The 24,668-nt window shown below is 60.5% G+C and overlaps 2 protein-coding genes across 2 annotated transcripts; both read right to left on the bottom strand.

Moving 5' to 3' along the window:
- Nucleotides 1–1,984: 1,984 nt before the first annotated feature.
- ENDOD1 (endonuclease domain containing 1) lies at nucleotides 1,985–11,120 on the bottom strand. Its single transcript, XM_056114977.1, has 2 exons — nucleotides 10,780–11,120; nucleotides 1,985–3,165 (listed from the first exon to the last, which is right to left on the bottom strand). The coding sequence occupies exons 1-2, from the start codon at nucleotides 11,074–11,076 to the stop codon at nucleotides 2,011–2,013; spliced, it is 1,452 nt and encodes a 483-aa protein (XP_055970952.1). The 5' UTR covers nucleotides 11,077–11,120; the 3' UTR covers nucleotides 1,985–2,010.
- A 12,285-nt stretch (nucleotides 11,121–23,405) lies between these two features.
- On the bottom strand, nucleotides 23,406–24,668 carry LOC130024174 (lysine-specific demethylase 4D-like). The gene has a single exon (XM_056114814.1). It carries the CDS (start codon nucleotides 24,666–24,668, stop codon nucleotides 23,406–23,408), a length of 1,263 nt encoding a protein of 420 aa, XP_055970789.1.

The raw sequence follows: 24,668 nt of genomic DNA, 5'->3' as shown, positions 1-24,668 counted from the left end.
CCTGACAGACCCTGCTCTTCTCTCCCCGCTTCCTGTTTGCAGGAGCTGGGGCCCGACTGAGCTCTGGGCATGGCTGGTGGCCTCTGATACCGATAAGAGTCCTCCCCGCCGCTCGTCCAGACCAAACACCCACAGAGACTCCAGGATGGCCAGGCACTCAGCAGCTACTTTATTGAGCGTTGCAAGGCGCGCGTCATACACAGCCCCGAGTGTTCAGCTCTGAGCCCTCCCCAAATGCTCCTGCCCCAGGACACGGCCTCGTGTTCTCCCCTCCGGCCTCTGCTTCCCAGAGGGACCACCCGTCCCATCAGCCCACTCTGAGAACCGAGTTGCTGGCTGATGGGACAATCGCTTCCCTCGGATGGATGTGCTGACATGGGAGTAACTGCATGGGGCGGGGAAGGGTCCAGAGGCAGTGCCCGCCCACTCCCACCACACAGCCCCACCCACAAGCCTTCCCTCAGCCCCTCCCACCTTCTGTCTAATCACCTCTCCCAGGTTTCCGAAGGCCACAAGAGAACAAGCAGGACAGGGACACCGCCAAGTGCTCGAACGAGCAGCTGGAGGCCCCAAAGCAAGACCGTCCGGGGCTCCTGCTGGGATGGCGGCAAACCCTCAGTCCAGCTGCGGACGCCAGGCTCTGAGCACACGGCTACACACAAGAACACACATGTACACATCCGTGCACAGGCACAGGAACACACATACACATCTGTGCACACATGTCCACAGGAATGCACACATGCACATCTGTGCACACAGACACAAACACACACGCACACACACACACACACACACACACACACACACACACACACTCTGAGGGGCCTCCCTGCTTTCTCCTGATTCCTGCAGGGTCCTCGCCAGCCCCCATGCCACTGGGGGGAGCAGGGCACAGCACAGGCTCACACACTGACCGCAGGGAAGTCAGCCTCTGGGGGCCGCTCCATGCCCATGTTCCCCTGCTGTGCTCGGCCACGTTCCTCAGTGTACAAATAGGAGCCCCATCTCTCTGCCCTGGGCCGGCCCCGAGTGTTGACTGAAGCCAAACTTCCCAGTGCTTGGCAGCCTGGCGCCCCCTGTCCCTACCCCACACCTACCCCTGAGAGCCCAGACCCCTCACTAGGGGCCTGCTGTCCATGGGGAGGCAGGCTTTCCTGCCAGATGTGCAGGCGCTGCCCCGTCCACTCCGAGCTCCAGCCCAGGCCCAGTGGAGAGGCAAGCCCTCCAGGGTGGCCCTTCCTGTGCCTTTCAAACGGTCATTTGTGGGCACTACGCAGTGAGGGTGCCTGGTAGGGTCGGGGGACGAGCTTCATGTGTGGGTCTTGAGGCTGATGTGGCCCCACCGTGGCCACGCGTGTTCTTACAAAGTTCATCTCGGCCGCCGAGCTCAGCTGTTGCAGGGAAAGCTCCAGACCATCCCTGGGTGTGGGAAGCTCAACACAGCCATCCCGGCGGCCTGGGCCAGCTAGCGGGGCAAGGGGGGCCCGAGATGGGGACGGCTGCCGGTTGGACCCCAAGGGAGAAGGACAGGAGTCCAGAGAGATCACAGAGGAGAAGAAGGAAGAGGAGGAGGGGGAGGAGGAGGAGGAGGAAGAGGAGGAAGTCCTAGGACGGGAGGAGGAGGAGGAACAGAAGAAGGAATAGTGGGGGGAGAGGGAGGCAGGGGAGGGTGAGCTGAGGGTGAGCCTGAGGGGGAAAGGCCTCTTCCCTCGCTTGGTCTTTACTCTAACGCCACCCTTGGCTATGCCCTCCCTGGCTGAGTAGCAGCTGGCACAGGGGGCATGTGTGTCAGAAGCGTGGACACAGAGACCCCTGAGCCGGCACAGAGCCCGGCTTCACCGTCCCCCACCCCAACACCACCCTGCCCGCCTCCTCAAACACACCGCAGTCCTGCCACCCAAGGCCGGAACGTCCCGATTACGGACGGGGGCTGAGACACACCAGGGAGGAGCAGACAGCGCTGCCCCATCTGTCGGAGAGAAGCCCCCGCACCCACCACACCGGCCCCTACAAGTCCCCGGCGTTGTCCACGGGAGCGCGGGGGCCGACCCGCCGGAAGACCCCGAACAGCACCTGCAGCAGCCCCCCTACGGTGCCCGAGGCCGTGTTGAAGAGCAGCACCAGGGTGCCCCCCAGGCCCGTGGCGATGTCCCGGCACACACCCGGGATGGCGCCCACCGTGTACACGGGGAAGGCGGCCACGTCCAGCAGCACACGGGCCGGCAGCCCCAGCACGCGGCACACGGTCTTGAGCAGGCAGCAGAGCACGCGCAGCAGGGCCCGCAGCAGCCGCAGCACAACCTGGAGCACCTTCCAGGGGATGCCCAGCAGCTCCCTGCCGATGGCCAGCACGTAGGAGACGGCGGCGGAGCCTAGGCGGTAAAGGCCACCCTCCACAGTCTGGACCACCTGCCCGACCACAAACCACAGCAGCTGCAGGACGGCCCGCAGCACGCCCAGCACCAGGGACCACAGCAGGCCCAGCAGCCGCCCCAGCAGGCCCCTCGTGTCCTCGGCCTCCAGTGGGGGCTGCGGGGCTGGTGCGGGTGGGGGCTGGGGCGCCCCCTGGGCCCACGCGGCCCGCTCCTCCTCCTGGAGCAGGTTGACGGTTTCCAGAATCTTCTTCATCTTCTCCGTGTCCTGCTCTGACTCTCCGCAGTTGTCATGGAAGAGCTGGGGGCGGGAGGGCAGCAGCTTCTCCAGGTCCCTGACCATCACGTCCTCGATGACTGCCCCGGCCCCGGGGTGCTGCACGAAACCCATGGCCCAGCCCCCGCCGGGCACGGCGCAGCAGGCCGCCAGCCACAGGAGCTCGGGGACGGCCACCCTGCCGCGCAGCGTGTGCTCCGAGGGCACGGCGCCCGCCAGCAGGAACAGGGCCGAGGCCGGCTCGCACTGCGGGAGCAGTGCCCGCTGCAGCAGCCCACGCAGGTTCCCGTGCCAGCGCTCCCGGAAGGACGGGCTCATGGGCACAGCGTTGGTGAGCGCGAACCCGGCCTCCTGCTCGCCACTGCCCAGCGGCCATGGGAACAGCTGCCCCGGCTCATACTCCGAGCCCTCGTAGTCTGTGCTCAAGGCCTGCCGGCTCCCCAGCTGGCTCCCCGCGGCCACCGCCTCCGCCTCGTCCACCACCTCCTCCAGGCCACTGTCCGGGTCGTCAATCTGAAACGAGAGGGTGTGGGGCAGCTGAGCCCAAGGCGCCTGGCCCCAGGACAGTGGGAAGCAGGGCACACGCAGGCCCGGGCCTGTGAAACCTTCCCCCCACACACACACACCCCTATGAACACCCATGCTTGTTCCTGCCTGCATGCTCACACATGCACACTCACACCCAAGCACACACATGCAGACACCCGTGCACTCACACACATGCACATGCACACTCACATGCGCACACACACATGCATACAACGCACACACACATGCACATGCACTCACACACATACACTCACACTCGCACACATGCACACATACACTCACACATGCACACACATGCTCACATGCACACATGTGCACACTGACATATGCACACATGAACACTTACATACATGCCCACGCACACTCGCACATGCACACACTCACACACTCAGACCACGCACACCTCTTGGTGCTTCTTTAGTGAGCACTGTGCTTGATGAATTTTACAGTTCTAGAAATCTTTCTCTGAGAGACTCAGACTGAGGAGATGAGATCAGGACAGAGACGGGTCTCGGGCCTCCAGACCCAGCCGTGACTCAGACTGTCAGAGGCCATGCAGGCTGTAATTTCACTGGTTCGTTCTTCGGGGGCAGGGGGGCTACTCCCACGCGGAGCCCAGGAAAGCTGCTGGCCCATTCTGTTGCTTCCCGACTGCCACTGCCTGTCCCACAATCCACTCACTGAGCGAGGAGACTCCTGCCTCCAGGACAACCGATGCCTTCCTGCCACCCTCATTCAGCATCTGATAATATCAACAGAGTCAGTCAGGCAGCTGCCCATGCCAGCACTACAGCCCATGCAATAAGCAAGCGCATGCAAGCATGTGGAAATACGTGCGAGCTAGTGGAAGCATGTGCAAGCTTGTGGAAGTGTGTGCAAGCATGTGGAAGCATGTGACAGCATGCAGAAGTGTGTGCAAGCATGTGAAAGCACATGCAAGTTTGTGGAAGCGTGTGCAAGCGTGTGGAAGCATATGTGAGCTTGTGGAAGTGTGTGTGAGCATGTGAAAGCATGTGCGTGTGTGCGAGCACTCCGCAGAACACCAAGGGTGCGGGGTGGAAACAGGACTCGCAAGTGTGGAATCCGACCCGGCAGGTCTGGCCGATCCCTGAGTCCACATACTTTTCCACGCTCCGCTTAACAGGCTGCTGCCCATGACAGGCAGTCTGGGTGTTCCCACAGCACCACTCCCCCCAGGGACAGACCAGCCCGTGACGTCAGGGTCCTCAGGGTCACAGCTGCCCTTGCAGGAGGAACCAACAGCCAGCTGGCCTCCTGGGGCTCGGGGGCAGGGCAGGTGTGGGTGCAGGGGAGCAGCCTCTGGGGTGAGTGGAAGATGCAGCCCTGGGCTCACGGGAGTCCTCTCTCCTCTCAGCATGAGGCGGACGCTGCAGAGCCGGCTCTTCCCCGCCCCCCCCCCCCCACGTGAGCCCTGCCCGGGGCATCCCGTGAGGGATTCCTGTGCACGGAGCAGCAGCAAGAAAACACATCACTCTCTCCACGCGTCGGTTTCCTGTTCCCAGACAGGGACATCGATGGAGGGACATGTGGGCCCCCAGGCAGCGTGCTGGCAGCTCAATGCTCAGACCTGTGGGCCCCCACGCCAGGCCAGCGCCCCTGAGCCGGCCAGCTCTCTGGGACGGCACCTGCCCCACAGGCTCTGGGGGGAGGCTGCTATGTCTGCTTTTGCCCTGGAGTGGAAGGAGAGGGGGTGCCAGGGTCCACAAGCCTGTGGGGAAGAGATGGGCAGGAAGGAAGAACAAGCGGGACCCCTAGCCAGTGGCACTGCCTGGGAGGGAAAAGGGCTTCTGCCCCCCCACCAAGAATGCTCCTGAAGTGCCACTAGCCTTAGGGACGCGGCTATTTCCCTGGGGATGGGTGAGCAGGCTCTGAGGGGTCTCTGTGCCCCCCCACTCGCCCCGGAGGCTCCCCTCCCATCACCCACACCCCTGCGCGCAGGAGCTGGATGACTCGGAACATCAGATAAGGTTATCAGAGCGGCCAGCAGGGGCAGCCTGGGCGGACCAGAATTCACCGACTGTGGAAATATCCAGCCGGCTCGGGGCGGGAGGGGCCTTGCCCCACGCACAGTCTCCTCAAGACACAGCCCCTCAGCCCTGGGACGCTGCTGCTCTATCCACTCCACCTCCTGGCCAGCATCCAGGGCCAGCCTGCTGCATCCTTCCGCCCGGCCACTCCCCACACTCCCTGTCCGGGGGCGGGGGGACTTCTCCCAGTCCTGTGGGGGCCTTGCTGTGGGCGGATGGAGCCACGATTGCTGTGACCAGTCCCGTCCCTTCTCAAAGATCAGACAAACGATGATGGTGCGTGTGTGGACGGTAGGGGATGTCCGAAGCTGCCGTCCTGGCAAGGGACCCTGGGGTCCCCTGTGGCTGCCCCTTCCCCCACAAAGCCCTGTTCCACGCCTGCAGATGCCCACTCACTCTCCTTGTAGATCTTTCCAGAACCTGTCCCGGGGTGAGGGTGGAGGGTATCATCCAGTCACTGGGTCTGCCTACTCCTGGCACAGACATGCCAGCATCCGCCCACGTCCCATGTCCTCTCCCGAGCCTGGGAGCACAGCTGCTCCTCGGAGTCCAGACAGAACCAGCCTCTAGGGCGGCTACTGCCCAGAACCTACCCAGATGCTTCCCTCAGAACCACGGGACCGCTCTCAGGGAGCCTAGGTGCTGGGTGTGGGGTTGTGGGGAGCCTGAGTACTGGGTGCAGTGTTGGCAGCAGTCTGGGTGCTGGGTGTGGGGTTGGGGAGGAGGAGCCTGAGTGCTGGGCGCAGGGTCGGGAGGAGCCTGGGTGCTGGGTGGCAGGGTCAGGGGGAGCCTAAATGCTGGGTGTGGGGTCAGGGGGAGCCTAAATGCTGGGTGTGGGGTCAGGGGGAGCCTGGGTGCTAGGTGTGAGGTCAGAGGGCGCCTGGGTGCTGGGTGTGGGATCAGGGGGAGCCTGGGTGCTGGGTGCAGGGTCAGAGGAAGCTTGGGTGCAGGGTGGGGGGTTGGGGGGAGCCTGGGTGCTGGGTGAGGGTCGGGGGAAGCTTGGGTACTGGGTGGGGGGTTGGGGGGACCCTGGGTGCTGGGTGTGGGGTTGGGGGTCCCTGGGTGCTGGGTGTGGGGTCAGAGGGAGCCTGGGTGCTGGGTGTGGGGTCAGAGGGAGCCTGGGTGCTGGATGCGGGGTCAGGGGAAGCCTAAATGCTGGGTGTGGGGTCAGGGGGAGCCTAGGTGCTAGGTGTGGTGTCGGGGAGAGCCTAGGTGCTGGGTGGGGGGTCGGGGGGAGCCTGGGTGCTGGGTGGGGGTCGGGGAAGCTTGGGTGCTGAGTGCGGGGTTCGGAGGAGCCTGGGTACTGGGTGTGGGGTCGGAGGGAGCCTGGGTGCTGGGTGTGGGGTCAGGGGGATCCTAAATGTTGGGTGTGGGGTCAGGGGGAGCCTGGGTGCTAGGTATGGGGTCAGAGGAAGTCTGGGTGCTGGTGCGGGGTCGGAGGGAGCCTAGGTGCTGGGTGAGGGCTCAGGGGGAGCCTGGGTGCTGGGTGCTGGGTGCAGGGTCAGAGAAAGCCTGGGTGCTGGGTGGGGGTTTGGGGGGAGCCCGGGTGCTGGGTGGGATCGGGAGAAGCTTGGGTGCTGAGTGGGATGTTGGGGGGAGCCTGAGTGCTGAGTGAGAGGTTGTGGGGAGCCTGGGTTCTGGGTGTGGGGTCAGAGGGAGCCTGGGTGCTGGGGGGGGGGGGGGAAATGCTGCCCCAGTCCCCTTGGTGATTGGAAGAAGTCCCCAACTTGCCCATGTTTGTCTGCGGGGTCAGGCCCTGCTGGCAGTTTCTCCAGTGTGCCCAGGGCACCGTCGCTCCCGTCCACTGCCCACTGCCCGGTGGTCCCACAGAGCCCCTTACTAACGTGCAGGAGGGCAGCAGCAGCTGGGCTCAGCCTGTGACCTGCGTTGTGGCTCCCCAGGGCCCAATCTACTTTTTATTTCTGCTTCTTTTCAACGGCAGGCAACGAGTGATCATGCCCTGGAAGTGGACCCTCAGGGAGAGAAGGTTCTAGAAGATTCAGTGGTTCTGGACGCCAGGCCAGGCAGATAGCTGGGAGTGAAAAGGACCCGCAGAGAGAAGGATTTATTTTCCTATTTTTCTCCTGCTGAGCGGAAGCTTGAAGGGAGGGGCCTTGTGAAACCCCAAGAATAAAATCTTTATTCCTCAGGGAAAGTCCTCCGGCAGCCCTGACCCTGGCAGCCACACTCCTGACGGAATGTTCAGAGTGGGTCGTTAGATGAAGGCCATAACCCAGCCAAGGACTGAGCTAACTGAGAAACAGATGCCGTCTGGGGCTTCCCCACACCCCTGCCCCACGCCTCGGACCCCCACAGGGACCCCTCGCTGCAGAGACCCGGGCCCAGAGCATGCAAGGGGGTGTAGGATACAGTGGCACCTTCCCCGGTGCCCGGACAGGAGTGTGACTGGCCAGAAGGCACGAATCTGTCCCCGCTGCAGGTGGTATGGGGACAGTGTCCCTGAGACAGGGCCAGCAGGGAAAGGGGGTTGAGCAGTGGGGCCCTGGGAGGGAAGAGGGGGACAAAGACTCAGAGCTCATCTCCCAGCCAGGTCCAGCCCAGTCACACAGCAGCCGCACTGTCACAGCAGCTGAGCCCACAGAGAGACCGCCCGCCACAAGTGGGCACCACAGCTCACACACATGAGAGCATGCAACACCACTCAAACATGCGATAGCACCGCTCACACACACGACAGCACATGCCACCACTCACACGACAGCACACACCACCACTCACACACGGGACAGCATACACCACTCACTCACACGACAGCATGCACCACCGCTAACACACGACAGCATGCACCACCACTCACACACACGACGGCACACGCCACCACTCACACACACGACAGCACATACCACCACTCACACACACGATGGCACACGCCACCACTCACACACGCGACAGCACACGCCACCACTCACACATATGCAGCACGCACCCCCACTCACACATACGACAGCAAGCACCATCACTCACACACATGACAGTACACACCACCACTCACACACACGACAGCACACACCACCACTCACACACACGATGGCACATACCACCACTCACACACACGATGGCACACACCACCACTCACACACACAACGGCACACACCACCACTCACACACACGATGGCACACACCACCACTCACACACACAACGGCACACACCACCACTCACACACACGACAGCACACGCCACCACTCACACGGCAGCACACACCATCACTCACACACATGGCAGCATCACCACCACTCACACACGATAGCACACACCACCACTCACACACATGACAGCACATACCACCACTCACACACACGATGGCACATACCACCACTCACACACACGATGGCACACGCCACCACTCACACACACGACGGCACACGCCACCACTCACACGGAAGCACACACCACCACTCACATACGACAGCACACACCACCACTCACATATACGCAGCACGCACCCCCACTCACACATACGCAGCACGCACCCCCACTCACACACACGGCAGCATGCACCACCACTCACGACGGCACATACCACCACTCACACACACGATGGCACATGCCACCACTCACACACACAACGGCATACACCACCACTCACACACACGACAGCACACGCCACCACTCACACACGGCAGCACACACCACCACTCACACACATGACAGTACACACCACCACTCACACACACGACAGCACACACCACCGCTCACACACGACAGCACGCACCACTGCTCACACACACAACAGCACAAGCACCTCTCAGCAGAGCACACAGCTCAGGTGCTTGGGGCAGTAAAGTTCGCTTTGGTTTTGCCTCCTCCACCGTGTGCATGTGTACGCGTGCGTGTGCATGTGTGTGCATGTGTGCGTGAGAGAGTGAAAGAGAGAGAGAGACAGAGGAGAAAGGGGAGAGAGGGGAGAGAGAGAGGAAGGGAGGAAGAGGGAGGGCGAGTGCGGGGCTCTGGAGCTGCCTCTCTGCTGTGCTGGCCGCACCTCTGGCTCCCTGGCTCTCCTCCCTCCAGAAGAGGTGGCTCCGGGGACCAGGGGCCCCGCAGTGGCCACACCATGCTCAACTCGCTGACATCATCAGCCCACTGGGAACTAGCAGGGACACTGAGCCACAGCAGCCTCTGGCAGGAGCGAGGGGGCCTTCCTGGAAGATGAGAGGCCAAGACCCACCACCAGCAAAGCAAGGATCGGTGATGAGGTTCAAGCGTCCTGTGGCACAGGGCCAGAATACTGCACCAGAAGGACTCGGTCACGGCTCCCAGCTGTGTGACCTTGGGCACAGCAACTGACCTCTCTGGGCCAACTTCCTCACTGCTCATGCATTCTGGCTAAGTGGGTGCTGGCCCCAGCCTGGCCCTTGCAGAGTGCCTTTTTATAGAATGGCAGGTGACCCCTGGGCCTGGGTCATGTTGCTGGCAACACCCAAACCTCTTCCACTAGGGACTACAGGCCTGCAATGCGTGGGCTAACCAGGCTGGCCGGACGTGCCAAAGTGTCCGAGCTCCCACAGAATGACCAGCACCCAATGGTCTCTGCTTCTCCCTGGCCCTCAGGAAGCCGGGTGAAGTTCCGGAACATGGTGAGCAGGAGCCCCGGCAGGGCACAAGGGAGGTGCCACAGTTAGCATCAGAGGCCGAACCACGCACGGCTGATGGGACTCAAGGAGGCACCAGCTCTGTGTGCCTGGCACCCTGGCACCGTTGCCCTGGAGGGCCCAGGGCGCAGTCCACACAACGCTGCCCTGCCTGAGTGTTGCCTGGATGTCTGTCAGCCCCTTCCCCCGGACTGGCTCTCTGAGCACCCCCTCTGCACCCTGGCTGGGTGGAGCCGCTGTCCCGGACCAGCTCACTCTGCAGAGGGAGTATGAGGGTGTGTGAGCCCGCATTTCCCTGCATCAGGCCGCGGGGATGCCGCAGTCTCAGCTGGCACAGAAGTGCAGGAGCTGCAGAGAGAGCCGCCAGCCCAGCACTGGCTACCCCCTCCCAGCAAGGCCCCCTGCCCCCTCACGGTAGCCCAGACTAGCCTTGCACCCCTCAGACCCCTGGGACACCACACGGCAGGTGCTGAGTGTGAGCGTGTGCCAGTGCATGTGTGAACGTGTGTGTGCATGAGTGTGTGTCCGTGTGTGAGTGCATCAGTGTGTGTGTGTGTGTGTCAATGTGTCAGTGTGTCGGTGTGAGTGTGTGTTCACTATCCCCAGGGACCGTGTCCCTTCCTTCCCTGTCCCCAGGCAGGCACCGGGTGGTCCAGACTTCTCAGGGCTCAGGGGATGGACAACTCTCTTACAGGAGCAGGGGCCCTCGGTGGCCGTGGGCGCCCAGGCAGGTGGCCAGAGCCTCTCAGTTGGGGCGGGGGGCAGTAGAGCAGGTGTTCTCTCGGCTGGGGAACTAGGCTGGGGAGTGAGTCCCCTGAGAGTAGGGGTGACCATCCGGGCGGCCCCCGGAGTGGTTCCGATGGGGCGCACAGCGGTGGGCAGCACCTCCCGAATCCCGGGCCCCGCGTTCCCCGGGTACCTGCGGCTCCAGCAGCGGGCGCGGCGCATCGGCGGGGGCCGCGGGGCTCGGCGCGCGGAATGCGGAGTAGAGGGGCGTGCGGAGCGGGGCGCTGTACACAGTGGCGAAGCGCGCGGCGCCCCCCGAGCGCTGGCACAGCCGCAGCGCGTCGTCCGGGCGCGGGCCGGGCGCGACCCCCGCGTAGAAGAAGCCGTCGCAGTCCCCGAAGCCGGGCTCGGCGTCGCGCAGCAGGCGGGGCCGGCCGGGCGCAGCCAGAAGGGCCAGGCAGCCGAGGGCCAGCAGACGCGCGGGGCCCATCGCGGCGGCTCGGCGGGCGGGCGCGGGCGGGCGCGCGGGGAAGCGGCGGCGCCGGGCGGGTCCGGGCGCGGGGGGCGGTCCAGCGGCCAGGCCGCGCCTCCTCGCGACGTCCCCGGGCGCGGCCGGACGCCCCGCGCGCTCCCTGCTGGCCGACGGGGCGCTGGGCGGCCGCCCCCGTCCCCTCCCCGCGAGGTCCCTCCCGGAGGCCCCGGCCCAGGGGCGTTCAGGCCTTCCAGGCTGGCCGGATCGCACCTCCTCTCAGCCCCCGCCTGGACATCCTCGCCGACGGTCCCCGGACCTGGCCGGGATGCCGGGGCCACCTGCTTCCCCAGAAAGTGTCGCGCGCAGGGACCAAGGCCACTGTGGGCTCAGACTCGGGCAGCGCTGAGGACAGGCCAGGGTCCTCTGCCAGGGAAGCAGGCGGGAGTTCGCAGAGATTGGAAGCCTGCAGGCAGATTGAGCACAGGTGTATGTGCACTTCTGTGTGTACATGCGTGTATGCATACACATGCACACGTGTGTGCACGTACCCGTATGTGTATCTGCATACATGTGCACTTGTGTGTAGTTGTATGTGTGGATGTGTTGTCTACGTATGTATGCAGAGCATGTAAATGTATGTGTGTCTATGTCTGTGTGTATTTATCTGTGGAGATATGTGCACTGCGTATAAGCATGTGGATAGGTGAGTACATGTATGTTTGACATGTTTGCATGTATGTGCTGTGTGCATGTGTGTGAAGAGGATGATATGTGTGTGGAGAGTGTGGTGCATGCATGAGTGTGAAGGTGATTGAGTGCATGTGTGTGGAGGTGACTGTCTATATGTGTGTGGAAGTGACTGTACATGTGTGTGTGGAGGTGACTGTGCATGTGTGTGTGGAAGTGACTGTACACCTGTGTTGGGAAGTCACTATACACGTATGTGGAAATGACTGCATGATTGTGTGGAGGTAACTGCATGAACATGTGTGGAGGTGACTGCATGCATGTGTGTGGAGGTGACTACATATGTGTGCAGGTGTACATGTGTGTGTGAAGGTGACTGTACATATATGTGGAAGTGACAGTACGTGTGTGTGTGGAGATGACTGCATGCGTGTGTGTGGAGGTGACTGTCCATGTATGTGTGGAAGTGACTGTACATGTGTGTGTGGAGGTGACTGTGTGTGTGTGGAAGTGACTGTACACATGTGTGTGGCGGAGACTGCATGTGTGTGTGTGTGTATATGTGTGTGTGGTGAGGACATGCTTTCTGAGGGAGCACTGTCTGGTCCATGGACCCTGGGGACAGTGAAAGTACGAAGGGTCTCTGATACGTGTGGGACTGGCTGACTGGGACAGGAACTCCTCCCCCCTGGTGGCTACCGGGTTTCCGGTTCCTCCAGGAGGAGGCGGGTGGCCCCTGGGCCACAATGCCGGTTTGCTTCTCTCTGGTGACTAACCTGAAGCCGTGGGCCTGGCTCGGCTCAGGTGAGACATGCAGGCCCTGAGTCACAGGTGGCTGACGGGGGTCAGGGTGGTGATTCCACTCCCGGAGGGGCCATTGTTGGGCTCTTTGGGGACCCTTCAGCTGTCAGAAGACCTTTGGCAGGAGAAATATGGTCCCTTCACCGGCTATATTTAATATTTCCGTGAGACTGGGGCTTGGCTTCCCAGAGTGCAGGGGGAGGCAGCCCTGGCTCTGACCAGTTCTCTGGCCCCTCTGGCTTCTCTCCTCATCTCTGGAGCAGGACGGTAGCTCCTGGTCCTGGCACCTCACCCCCATGTGGAGGGGAGACCAAGACAAATGCTTCTCTTGTCTCTGACACAGCTGCGTTGTACAAGCCATGGCATGTAAAAAACAGCTAGTCTGCTGGGAGGGAACCTGGCACCCCATAAGGTCCCCTGAGCCCTGCCAGGACTGACCCCTGAGTGCAGAGCCAGGAGTAAGCCCTGAGCACTGCTGGTGTAGCCCAAAACCAAAAGAAAAGAGGGACAAAGAGAGGTCGCAGGGCTCAGCCCTGGCTCTGGCACCCCTGCTGGCTCTGCCTCCCCCACATGAGTCCGCTGTCCACTGCCAGCATCTCCAGTTCCCAGGGCCGTATCTTTTAAACCCACATTTTATTTACCAAGATCAAATATATCTTGCTTTGTAATAGCACTAAGTGAGAATTCATGGACATCAGGAAGCTGCAGTGCTCTGAGCATGGGGCGCAGAGGGGCGCGGGGGTGGGATGAGCCTATGCAGAGCGCTCAGATCCCCTGCACGCAGCTACCTGCACAAGAGCCCAGGTGGATTTTCAGAGACTAGACGAGGAAGCTTAGAAACAAACTCTCAAACCCCACTGACGCCTGAATCACCGTGGCCTGAGAAGGATGCCCTCGCCCATGTGCATTTTAGAGTCATCGCAGTTTAGGTCTGTCGGTTAGGATTGGGTCATGGTTCACGGTGCTGCGCCACCACCTCCAAATGCCCATGACCCTTCGCACTGTCCCTGTGGCACCTGTGGCCCCAGCCCCATTCCCTCCCACCCCCGCGTGGTCACAGGTTTTGAAATCCAAGGGCTGGGTTTGTTGCTAGATACCTCTTCTCCACCTGCATCTTGGTTCCAGGGAGTGAAGGGACCTGGTCTTGCCCGGGACCGGCAGCTCCAGCCTGAAGGAACCTGAGGAACCCATCCTCTTACCTCCACACCCCCGCATCATTTCAGCTCCTGTGGGCGCCTGACTTGCCTCGAGGTCCTGGCCACTCTTCCAAGTGTGGCAATGGCAGAAGTGCACCGACCTCTTTCCATTGATGTTTCTGTGTTTGGGGGAGTCAGTGCCAGCACGTGGAGCTGCTGGGCCATGTGGAAGCTCGGTTCTTCCTTCAGTTGAGAGCCCTCCGTACCACCTTCCATGGAGGGCGAACCAGCCATCCCTGCCATCCGTGACCACCCACTCCTTTCTCTGCACGACGCCAATGCACCATGTGAGACGGCTCCTCACCGGCATTCTGATTCGTATTTTCCTCATAAATCACCATGAGCACAATTTCCTGTGCCCACTGTCTGTCTGTCTGTCTATCTGCAGGGAAGTACCTGTTCATCTCCTGCCCCCAGGTTTCGATGGGTTTTTGTTGGTCATTCTCAAGCCCTTATGGTGCTGAGTGCAGGACGCAGGGATCACGTAAAGCAGCAGGAGTTGACCCAGCCTCAGGGTGGGGGGTGGTACCGGCCATGTGGGCTCTTTCGTCAAACCCGCTACTATTTTGTGTTTGCTTTTGTTTCGGGGATGACAATCTGGCTGTGCTCAAACCTTCCTCTTGGCTCTGCACTCAGGATCACTCTTGACAGTTCGTATACGGCAACAGGGATGGAGCCAGCCGGCTGTGTGCGAGACTAACCTTGACCTCTGCACTGCCTCTCCAGCCCCTGTTCCTGTTTCCTACCTAGAAGCTGTGCCCACCCTGCTGGCCGTTGGCCCTGGGCAGCTGGAGAATGACCCAGCACAGGTGTGGGCCTGCATATCCAAGAGGGTGGTGCCCTGGCTCACGGGCCATGCATAGGCCTGCCCATGTCCAGACATGTGGTCCATGTGTGTGCAGGCACTTCGCTGCTCCCTCTGTCCTATGGGCCACGGCCTGAAGGGACACCCTTGCTTGCCCCGCACAGGCCTCTCTTGAGCTCTGTGTGACTGATCAGGCTCCAGGCAGCAGCAGAAGGGAGCCAGGGCCATCCCTTCTCCCTCCTGGGACTCTGTCCAGAGCCAGGCCTGAGACCCCTGTCTCCCGAGGTCTCCTGGGAGTGGGGTATGACCTGTGACCTATGACATCCAGGTACAGCGATGCCTCTGTTTCAGCGTCAAGGCCGGGAGTCTCAATGCCCTGCATGGCCGAAAAGCCAGTGAGGAGCCAGCTGCCATCCCAGGAAGCGGTTATTCATCCCCACCCCTCAGCTTTCCGAGGTCTGGAATTAGCTCCCATAGTAAGAAATCTGACGACATTTTCACAGATTCCAAATCTTCAGCTTCTCTCAAAAAGTCAGGAGACTAGAGGCCAGGCCTGGAGGACGTGGGTTTCCAAGTGATCCTGGGGACCAGCCAGTTCCCTCTAGCCCAGCAGCACGAAGGGCAGAAGCAGCAGAATCTGGCCTCGAGACCGCCCCGTGGAACTGCAGTGTGTTAGCCAGTGGAGAGCCTGGCCACTGCAGCCGTGGGGAGTGGAGGGCATGCAGCAGGCACCCAATGTCTGGGCTGTGCCCCTCCAGCTTGCTGAGGACACTACTCCCCCCCCCCCCCCCCACCTATCACTGCTTCTCTCAGCACTGTCTGCGGGTCTCTCTGGAGTGAAGAGCAGATACCCAGAGGCACAAGAGCCATCGCCTTACAGAGTGAGGGGTCCAGTGACACCCTGAAGGGCTTCAGACCTTCAGACACGTGGAGCCAGAGCCAGGCCATGTGCCGCCTGTGAGTTCATCCACTCCAGCCCCTGTCACAATGGTCCATCTTTAGGGACAATTCAGAGTGTCCCCACAGCCAGGCAGACTCAAGGGTGAAGCGTAGACTGAATCCCACAGGGGTCCCCTACATGAAGCCCAGTCCCTGGAGTGCGGTGTCAGGTGAGTGTCGTCTTACGCCGAGCCGCGGGAGACCCAATACCACCCACATGGTCCTGTTCACAAGGTCTGGACTGTTCCTGGTGCGGGATGCTGGGAAGGCAGGTCCAGCTCCTGGGAAGGGGGGATGGGGGCGCTGGCTGGGTGCCTCTCAGACAGGCCAGGAGACTCGCAACATAGCATGCGCGACCTTTTGCACAAATATGACATAGGAGGAAACAAGAAAAGATGTGCCAGTAAAAACAGTGGGTGGAAAATAGTTTGGCAGCTTGTCATGAAGCTAGATGTATTTTTACCATACTATCCCGCACTCACATTCTTTGCTATTTACCCAAATGAGATGAAAACTTCCAGCCATGCAAAAACCTGCCCAAGATGGTCCAGGGTGGCTGAGTCCTTGATTGCCAAATGGTGGGCACCTCTGGGGACCTGCAGGAGATATACAGTGCCCAGTGCTGTCAGCTATGGAGAGCCGTTGATGCCAGAGGCTGGAACTGCTGGCCAGGGCCCACCTGAGCCGAGTCTGCCCCACGACTGGGGGGCACCTGTCCTCCACGTCTGTCTGAGCCTCTGGGGCAGCTGTCGTGAGGTGGTGGGGAGGGAGACCTGGACTCCCAGCTCCCTCTCAGGCACTGTGAACTTCCCATGAAGCGAAGCCTCGTAAGCCCAGAGTTGGGCCAGGCCAGTGCTTGCCCAGGGGAGACATGCCTGGTCGGGCGGGAGCACGAGGGTCTCCTGGGCTTGGTGGCACCGGCTCTCGCCTTCCCTAAACTCCACCAGGAGTGTGAGCACGGGTCCGAGTGCCAGCTGGCCAGCCCTGGGCCCAGCCCTCCCTCTGACCAGCTGCTGAGGAAGCCTCGGGGGACTGTGAGGTCTGCCCTGCCCCTTCGGAACCCAGCCACGGGCTGAGCGTGGGTGAGGGGAAAAAAAAGGCCACGTCGCAACTCACCGTGGTCTGGATAGGGAAGGAGGTGGAGGTGGCAGGGCGGCTGGGAGAAATTGTGACTCGCGTTCTGACCCGTCCAGGATTCCCCATAACAAAGACGGGGGTTCCTCCTGGTGGAGGGGTTGAGCCCAGCTGTCTGAGGTGCAGGCTGCAGTGAGCTGGGGTCCCGCGGCTCCTGAGGACCCCAGAATGTGCTATAGCCGGTGCCCAGAGGGGAGGCTTTGTATACCCCACACCTCTCCTCGGGCCTCGGAGGGCACCCAACAGCGTGCAAGCACCTCTGTCACCCTCCCCAGGAACGAGACCTTTGTCCTGTCTCCCTCTGCTCAGAGTCCCAGTGACCCAGTGCCACCCACATTCCCTGCCCCGAGCATCACTCAGGGTGATGAAAGCTGCCGTGCAGGCCCATCTGACACCAAGAGCCCCGGATGGAGGTGGTGGGGTGGGAAAGGGCCGCTCAGGACAGCTGGGCTGGCATGAGCAAAGGGCAGCCCTGAGCTGGCGGCAATGGCCAGCTCGCTGCTTAGCTAAGAATAAGTGAAAGGCTTCACACACACACACACACACACACACACACACACACACACACATGCATAAACACAAGGCTTTCCTCCTTATCTTGCAAGAATAACACACACTCATTCATACACACATTCACATTCATACACACATAGACATTTATATACACATTCATACACACAAATATATTTGTACGTACACATTTATCCAAACATGTATATTCATCCATACACATATTCATACACACAGACACATTCATACACAAGCACATTCATACACAACATGCACACATACATATTCATATATTCATATATACCCACCTTCCCCCCCACACATATACACACATAATCCACATGTGAGCACACACGTACATGAACCCTGGCATCAGACATCAAACCCTACAGCTCTTCTCCCTCTGGGAGGGAAGGGCCCATGGTTGGGCCCCTGTCTGCCCTGCTGCCATCTCCGCTGAGTTCCAGCTGCAGTGGCTGAGAGCCTATACAGCCAACTGTCCAGTTGCAGAGGCTAGGAGCCTGACCAGACAAACTGTCCAGCTGCAGAGGCTGAGAGCCTGTCCAGGAAACTGTCCAGCTGCAGAGGCTGAGAGCCTGTCCAGGCAAACTGGCCCAGGAGACGGGTAGGGACTCTGGGCGAGGTGGCCCACTTCTTCATCAGGCCACTGAGGACGAAGGAGCCAGGCAGTCTGACACCAATGCACGCCGCCCCCCCCCCCCCATGTTGCTGGGGTGAAGCTGGCTTCCATGGGGCTGGGCACACAGGACCAGTGGCCATTCTGCAGAGGCCAGCTGAGGGCAGCCTCACCCCAGGGGCCACACTGAACCATACTGCAAATGCGTTGGTGTGATCTTGGCTCCCAGCATGAGTTTCTGTGTCCACAGGAGGGCAGGGCAGATGTTGGGACTGCCCAAAGTGGGGTCAGGACCAGCTGCTTACATGGCAGCGAGGCCCAACAGGAGACTGGGAGCCGTCTGAGGGCCTGCTTGTAGGCACCTGGGCATGACTGACGAGGATGGGGGTGCTCAGTGCCCACCCTGCAAGCACTTCCTGCCTCCCCTGCTGAAGGAACCTCCCCTCCCACCCAACAAGGACACCTCAGGGATCCCCCAAAACCTTGGTTAGAACTCCCCAGCTCTTGGTCAATGTCCAGCCTCCCAGGGAGCCAGACTGAGCCTCATGACGTACACTCTGCTCCTCTCTCTGAGTGTGAAGTATGACTAGTTTTTTTTATTTTATTCTTTGTTTCAGTCCTTCTCCCCTTTTATTGCAGCACTGTGGTTTCCAGCCCTCAGTGGCAGCAGGCCACCTGTCCCCAGATGCCGATGACTGTTGAGCTCAGTTCTGCACCGGCACCCAGGCCACCTGCTGCCTGGTCCTTGCGCTCCTTCTGCTCTGGCCCTCTAGTGGCCAGCTGACAGCTCCATCTGCTCTTGTCTTTGGGGAAGCCCACAGCATCCCTGTGTCCCCACAGTGTGGTTCGTTTGTCCACTCTCCGCTCTCGGGCATGAGGCTTGTCTCCTGATCCTGAGACCGGCCATGGTTCAGGCTCAGCCGGGCAATGCAAACTTAGAAGGGGTCTCTGGAGCCTATTTTCTGGCTGGCGGCTGCCATGGCCCTGGCCTACGGGTCACTCAGACACGGAGAGGCTCAGATGTGGCAGATCCTCTTGGGGTAAACCAGCCCCAGGCGAGGCTGCCAACTCCAGGCGAGGCTGCCGGATGTAGGAGTGGTCCAGCCACAGGAGCTCAGCCGGGAGCCAGAGGCCCTGTGGGAGCAGGTCAGGGATGCTGACGGCGATGCTGTCCAGGGAGTGCAGGCACGGCCCGGGGTGCATCTGCTCGTGTGGATCTAGGGGGGCACCCAGGGGCTGGAGCTCAGAGGCACAGCGGCACCCCCGGTCAGCAGCAGCAGAAGGGAGACCCTCGACCTGCTGGGCCAGGCTGACAGTGCGGGGAGCAGCCAGCCGGGTGGACTTGGACGCAGGCCACACAGAACCCACGGACAGGTGCTTCCTGGGGTGGGCACGGTGGCGGGCAGCGTTCCTCTTCCTGGTGGCATCTGCTAGGGTCCTGCACACCATGCATTTGCGGGAAGGCTGAGGGGCTGGCGGCGCAGTGCGGGCCTGCGGGGCCATCCGGTACCCTGAGAGTCCAGTCAGACCTGGGGAAATTCAAGAGCCACTTGGGAGAGGAGAGGATGCAAAAGGAGGGCCCACGGGCGCAGACAGCCAGTGCTCAGTGGGACAGCCCAGAGGTTGTCTGTCAAGTGAAGAAAATCAGGGAGAGAAAAGCAAACACCAGTTGATTACGCTCATACTTGGGGCAGAAAGAACAGAACAAGATGTCCCTGGGGGTTCCATTGAGACACGGGGTCACCAGAGGTGCACTGCTAGGCACACTGACATTGGGGTGAATGAAGAGGGATCACAAGGAAACGAGGACCAAGCACTCAAAGCCTCTACCTCACAGCCCTCACATGGGCTTGAAGAATCGCTGAAGTGCCCTGAGGAGCAGATGTAGTGACTCCCGTGGACCAGAATAAGACGTCTCAGAGGCTGAGGAGATATTCAGTTAGCTGAGATGTTCGGTCAGCTGAGGAGATGTTCCACAGGCTGAGGAGATATTCAGTCAGCCGAGGAGATGTTCCATAGGCTGAGGAGATGTTCAGTCAGCTGAGATGTTCCAGAGGCTGAAAATATTCCTCAGGCTGAGGAGATGTTCCATATGCTGAGGAGATATTTTGTAGACTGTGGGGGATGCTCTGGAGACTCTGGAGATGCTCTGTTAGCTGAGGAGCTGTTCGGTCAGCTGAGATGTTCTGTTGGTCAAGGAGACTGGACAAAGTACCAGGAGTCAGGGAAAACATTATTTATGGTTAGGCGGGTGGGTAACTGGGTGGGTCGCTGGGTGAGTCTCTCAGGAGAGATTATCTTTCGCATAAACAGATGGAGCGAAAATCCCATTATCCAATGCAGGTCTGGATTCTCTAACCCAAGAGCTTCTTCCCTCTGCCTGAATGACTCACGGGTCTTTGCCACCTGGGACAGAGGTGTGGCACTCGTGTTCCCAGCTTGCTGCTGTAGATTCTGCTCACTCCTTGGACCCACAGAACCCTTGGCCTGTGGGCTCAGAGCCTTCCCCTCACTGCCCAGTGGAGCCTGCCACTGCAGATAGTCCTGCAATACCTGTCTGTGGCCTGCTGCTGGTTTTGCTTCTCGGTGAACTCTACAGAATGACGTATTTTTAAAATAATAATAATAATAAAATAATAATAAATTACAGGCTAGGAACTTTTCATCATTCACTGTGCAACCAATTAGCACCCGAAATATCACACAACTTTTGCAGGTCAGTTTAAGAAATCAAGGCAACCACAGAAGTGGGGAGAGTCTTGAAAAGACAGAGAAGTGTGGGTGGTGTTTCTCGTCCGAGCTTGAGGCCACACGGCCAACCGCATGTTATCCCGATAGCTCAGGGAGAGGACATGGCCTGGTAGGGCAGGCCCCAAGCAGAGCAGTGGAGTGGGGAGACGGTGGCGTGTGTGTGCGGGGGAGAGTTCTGGAAAGGGAGGAGCTATTTCTACCTGCAGCGCTGAACGGAGAGGCAGCAGGGCTGGGATGAGGGTTAGTTCCCATAGCAGAGGGTAGCGAGGAGTGAGTCAGCATAGAGTTCAAGGCAGAGATGATAGGCGGACAGACACAGACACAGACACAAACACAGACCTGCACACAGCCCTGCCTTTAGATCAGTGTGGCGGAGGAGGAACACACTCGTGGCACATGGCGGAACTATTTCTTTGTAGGGGCTTGAGCCATAGTACAGCAGGGAGGACATTTGTCTTGCACATGGTCGACCCAGTTTCCATCTGTGGCACCCTATACAGTCCCCCGAGCACTAGAGGAGGGATCCCTAGACAGAGCCAGGAGTAAGCCCTGAGCACCACTCCTAGACAGATCTACTCCTAGTGTAATGATTTATTTCAACAATCTTGTCATGCCGGTAGAACGCTCATAGTAGTGTTGACACCTGGGGTCCGTGAGCACACGTTCTGCCACCACCGGGTCACCAAGCCTCTCTGCCAGCTAACCGCAGCTCAGCAATCCCGGTTTTGCGTTCAAAGGCCACAAGTTCATTCTCATCCAGTATTGTCTGAGCCTTTGTCTGCGTAGGCCTTAGTTTAGAAACTTGAAGAAAATGCACGGAACTTTAAAAGTTCATTTAATCTTCTGATTTTGGGGTCTTGCCTGGCTGTACTAGGGTTTACTCATGGCAGGTCTGGGGACCTCTAGGGTGCCTGGGATCAAACCAGGACCGGCCACGTGTAAGGTAAGTGCCCTGCCACCGTACTATCATCCTCCTAGGGGCCACCCCCACAGAGCGTGGCTTGCTGTGTGGGACCCTGAGGTGGGACTCAAGGTCCTGTTCATGCTGGTGCTCTTCCCCTCAAACCGACCGCCGCATGCTTCTAAGGTCCTCACATGTCAGCATCCCTCATTTCCCAGGCCGGTGTCTGGGTTACCGTGGCCAGTGCCCATGCAGTGCTCAGTTCCCAGAGCTGCCTCTTCCTGGTTCTGTCTCGTCTCTCTCTGACGTACCCCAACCCCACACACTACTCTACAGCCCACTGCAAGAGGCCGGCTGGGGCCGGGGGCCAGGGGCCAGGGCGGGTATGTGGGTCCCGACTCAGACCTCTCTGCCTGGCTCTGGGGAACTCCAGCAGGGGGCGGGGGGAAGCTGGGTGGGCCTGGAGACTTTTCAGACCTGCCCCTCCCCCTTCTAACAAGCCCCTCACTGCTCATGGGCACCCTTGCTGCCCTGATTCTCCTGGAACTGAGGAACCAGCTGCATTTACAAGCTCAGCTGTGTCCACAACTCCTCTGAGACCCTTTCATTTCAGCTGGGGCTGCCTGATCTCTGGGGGACCCTACCGGCAGTGCCTCTGCAGACTCAGACCCTGTCAACCTCCTCCTCCATGCCTGGGACACAGATGAGTTTCTCTTCTCTCCCTAGAGACACAGAAATATCAATTCCAGTCTGGACCCCTCTCTGTGGGAATGAGTGGGCCAGGGACACCCCGAGAGAAGTGGACAGACCTCAAAATTTCAATCTCCCGGCAGCCTGGGCCCCAATGCCCACCCACTCTCACCATCACCATTAGCCTCAGAGTTGCATTCCGTTCCAAGCGTTTCCTAGAATTTTCAGTTTATTGGTTCTTTCTCTTCTTGGAGCCAAGGTGGGGGTTGGCCTTACTCCTAGCTCGTGCTCAGGCACTGCTCTGAGTAAAGTTCAGGGGCCCATAAAGAGTACCCGGGATGGACCCGGGGTAGAAACAGCATGTAAGGTGAGAGCCACACCCATGTATGCTCTTAAACCCTAGAGTTTTTACAAATAATTTTGTACGGGGCCAAGGATCAAGACCCAAGTCTGACTGCCTGGGAGGTGAGCACTGTGCCCTGAGTCAATCGCAAGCCCTCTCAGTTCATTTATTTGAGGGAGGGTTCCCCAGCCACCCCACTCCAGCCAGCAGGGCTGACTGCCCATGGGGCTTGTGCAGTCAGCAGTGCTTGGGGACCCCCAGGGTCACAGCCAGCCGTGCTTGGAGGCCTCAGAGGTTTCTTGGGGTGCTAAGGGGGAACCCAGGTCCTTGTCCACGTGCCCACCACGAACTTCCCAGGAATAACCTTCACCCATCTTCAACTGGTGAAACAGACCCTCAAGGTCTAGAAGGCCAGGAACTATTTCAAGTGCGCCAGGAGGAGAAACAGGCTACAGAATCCCACGGCCTCAGAAGGGCCTGGTGTGCTGGAGCCGTCAGGGCTGCCTGCACAGCCTGGAGGGACCCCCAGCCGACTGATCCAAACCACACATGGGCGCTACAAAGAGATGGTCTCCGGTTTCAGTGACCTTTAATATCTCTGTGAACAAATATGGGTGGGAACAATTAAATGCACCAATTTCTCAGAACAATCATAAATAATTTCTGGGCTTCAAAGGGGCTAATTTGCAACAACAAGAGAGCAGGGAAGGAGGCAAAGGGGGAGGCCGACGGGGAACCAGCCATAAGACCGTGGCCCCCAGGGGCCCCGGGCCCATCACCCTGAGCGGGCAGGACACGAGCGTGCACCAAGGGCGAGGTGTGGGGGTCCGCGGCGGTGGCCCCCCCAGGCAGGGCTGATCCTCGAGAGCAGCACCGGCAGCGACCTGCGCTCCCCGGGGGAGGGGGCTCAGGGCAGCTCCTGCGCTTTGGTGGGGGGGCGGCACCACGCCCGCTCAGGGGCGCCTCTTGGCCCGGGCCTGCTGCCCCGCGGGCTCCGGGGTGTCCTGGTCCCGCGGGCGGCGTCCCCGCCGGCCGCGGCCCGCTGTCCTTGGGGTTGGCGGTGGGGTCTCGGGGGCGACACGGGCACGGGCGCGGGTGGCGCGCAGGGGCCGCGGCGCGGCAGCGGGGTGCAGGACCGGGATGCTGCGGGGTAGGTGGGCGAGCCTTCGGGCCCGGGGAGGGGGCTCAGTGTGGTTGGGCCGTGCACGGTCCTGCCCGCGCCGCCACAGCTCGTAGCGCTCGGGCTGCAGGACGCGCACGAAGGTGTCCATGGAGAAGGACACGCGCGCCTCCCCGCAGCTGCACTGCGCCGCCGCCTTGCCGTAGTCCACCCAGCGAGCTGTGGCGAAATTGATGGCCTCGGCGCAGTTAAAGCCATGGTTGAAGCCCGCGTGGTAGCCGTAGGGGAAGGTCACCATGAACTCCCCCGCCTCCTGCGTGATGCGCCCGAAGGGGATGCCGTGGTCCTTGAGCACCGTGGGTGACATCAGGGCCACCTTGTGCCGCAGGAAGGCGCCGCAGCCCCGCGAGCTGCCGGGGAAGAGCTCCCTGGCCAAGCGCTCCAGGCGGCCACCGTGCTCGGGCGGCACCGCGTACCATGTCTTGGGCGCGCCAAAGTGCAGGTAGTTGATGCTGTACAGGTCCATGTCCTCTGTGTGCCAGGCGAAGGTGGCCTTCCACATACCGAAGTAGAGGTAGGGCGTGTTCACGCCCTCAATGACCAGCCCGCACTCCTGCTCCAGCAGGTCCTGCACGGTGCCCAGGTGGCCCAGGTTCCACTGGGTGCTGCTGCCGTCAAACAGGGAGCCGCTGATGTCAGCACCGTACACGGGGCAGCCGTAGAGGCGCGTTTTCCAGTACTTGCGCTCCAGGTCCTGGAAGTCGAGGTGGGGTGGGGTGCGGTGCTGGTCGCTGTGGGCCAGCCGCCGGTACTCGCCCACAGTCATGGCCTTCTTCTTCTTGTGGTACTGGGTGAACACACCTGCCTGCCCCGACACCACCTGCTGCAGCGGTGTGCTGATGAGCATGTCCTCGATGTCATCGTAGGTGCTCCTGGCCTTCCAGTCCCGTGGGGGGATGACTTTGGCCAGGCCTGCGCGGTGGGCACCCTGTGACTCCATGTACTCGATGTACCTGTCAAAGTCACTGAACTCCTCCTTGGTCGGGTGGAAGATCATTATGCTGCAGCTTGGGTTCAGGGTGGTCTTTGTCTTCAT

This window comes from Sorex fumeus, unplaced genomic scaffold, assembly GCF_029834395.1.
Source record: "Sorex fumeus unplaced genomic scaffold, SorFum_2.1 ptg000028l, whole genome shotgun sequence".
Taxonomy (NCBI): domain Eukaryota; kingdom Metazoa; phylum Chordata; class Mammalia; order Eulipotyphla; family Soricidae; genus Sorex; species Sorex fumeus.
This window is presented reverse-complemented; position numbering and strand designations above follow the sequence as displayed.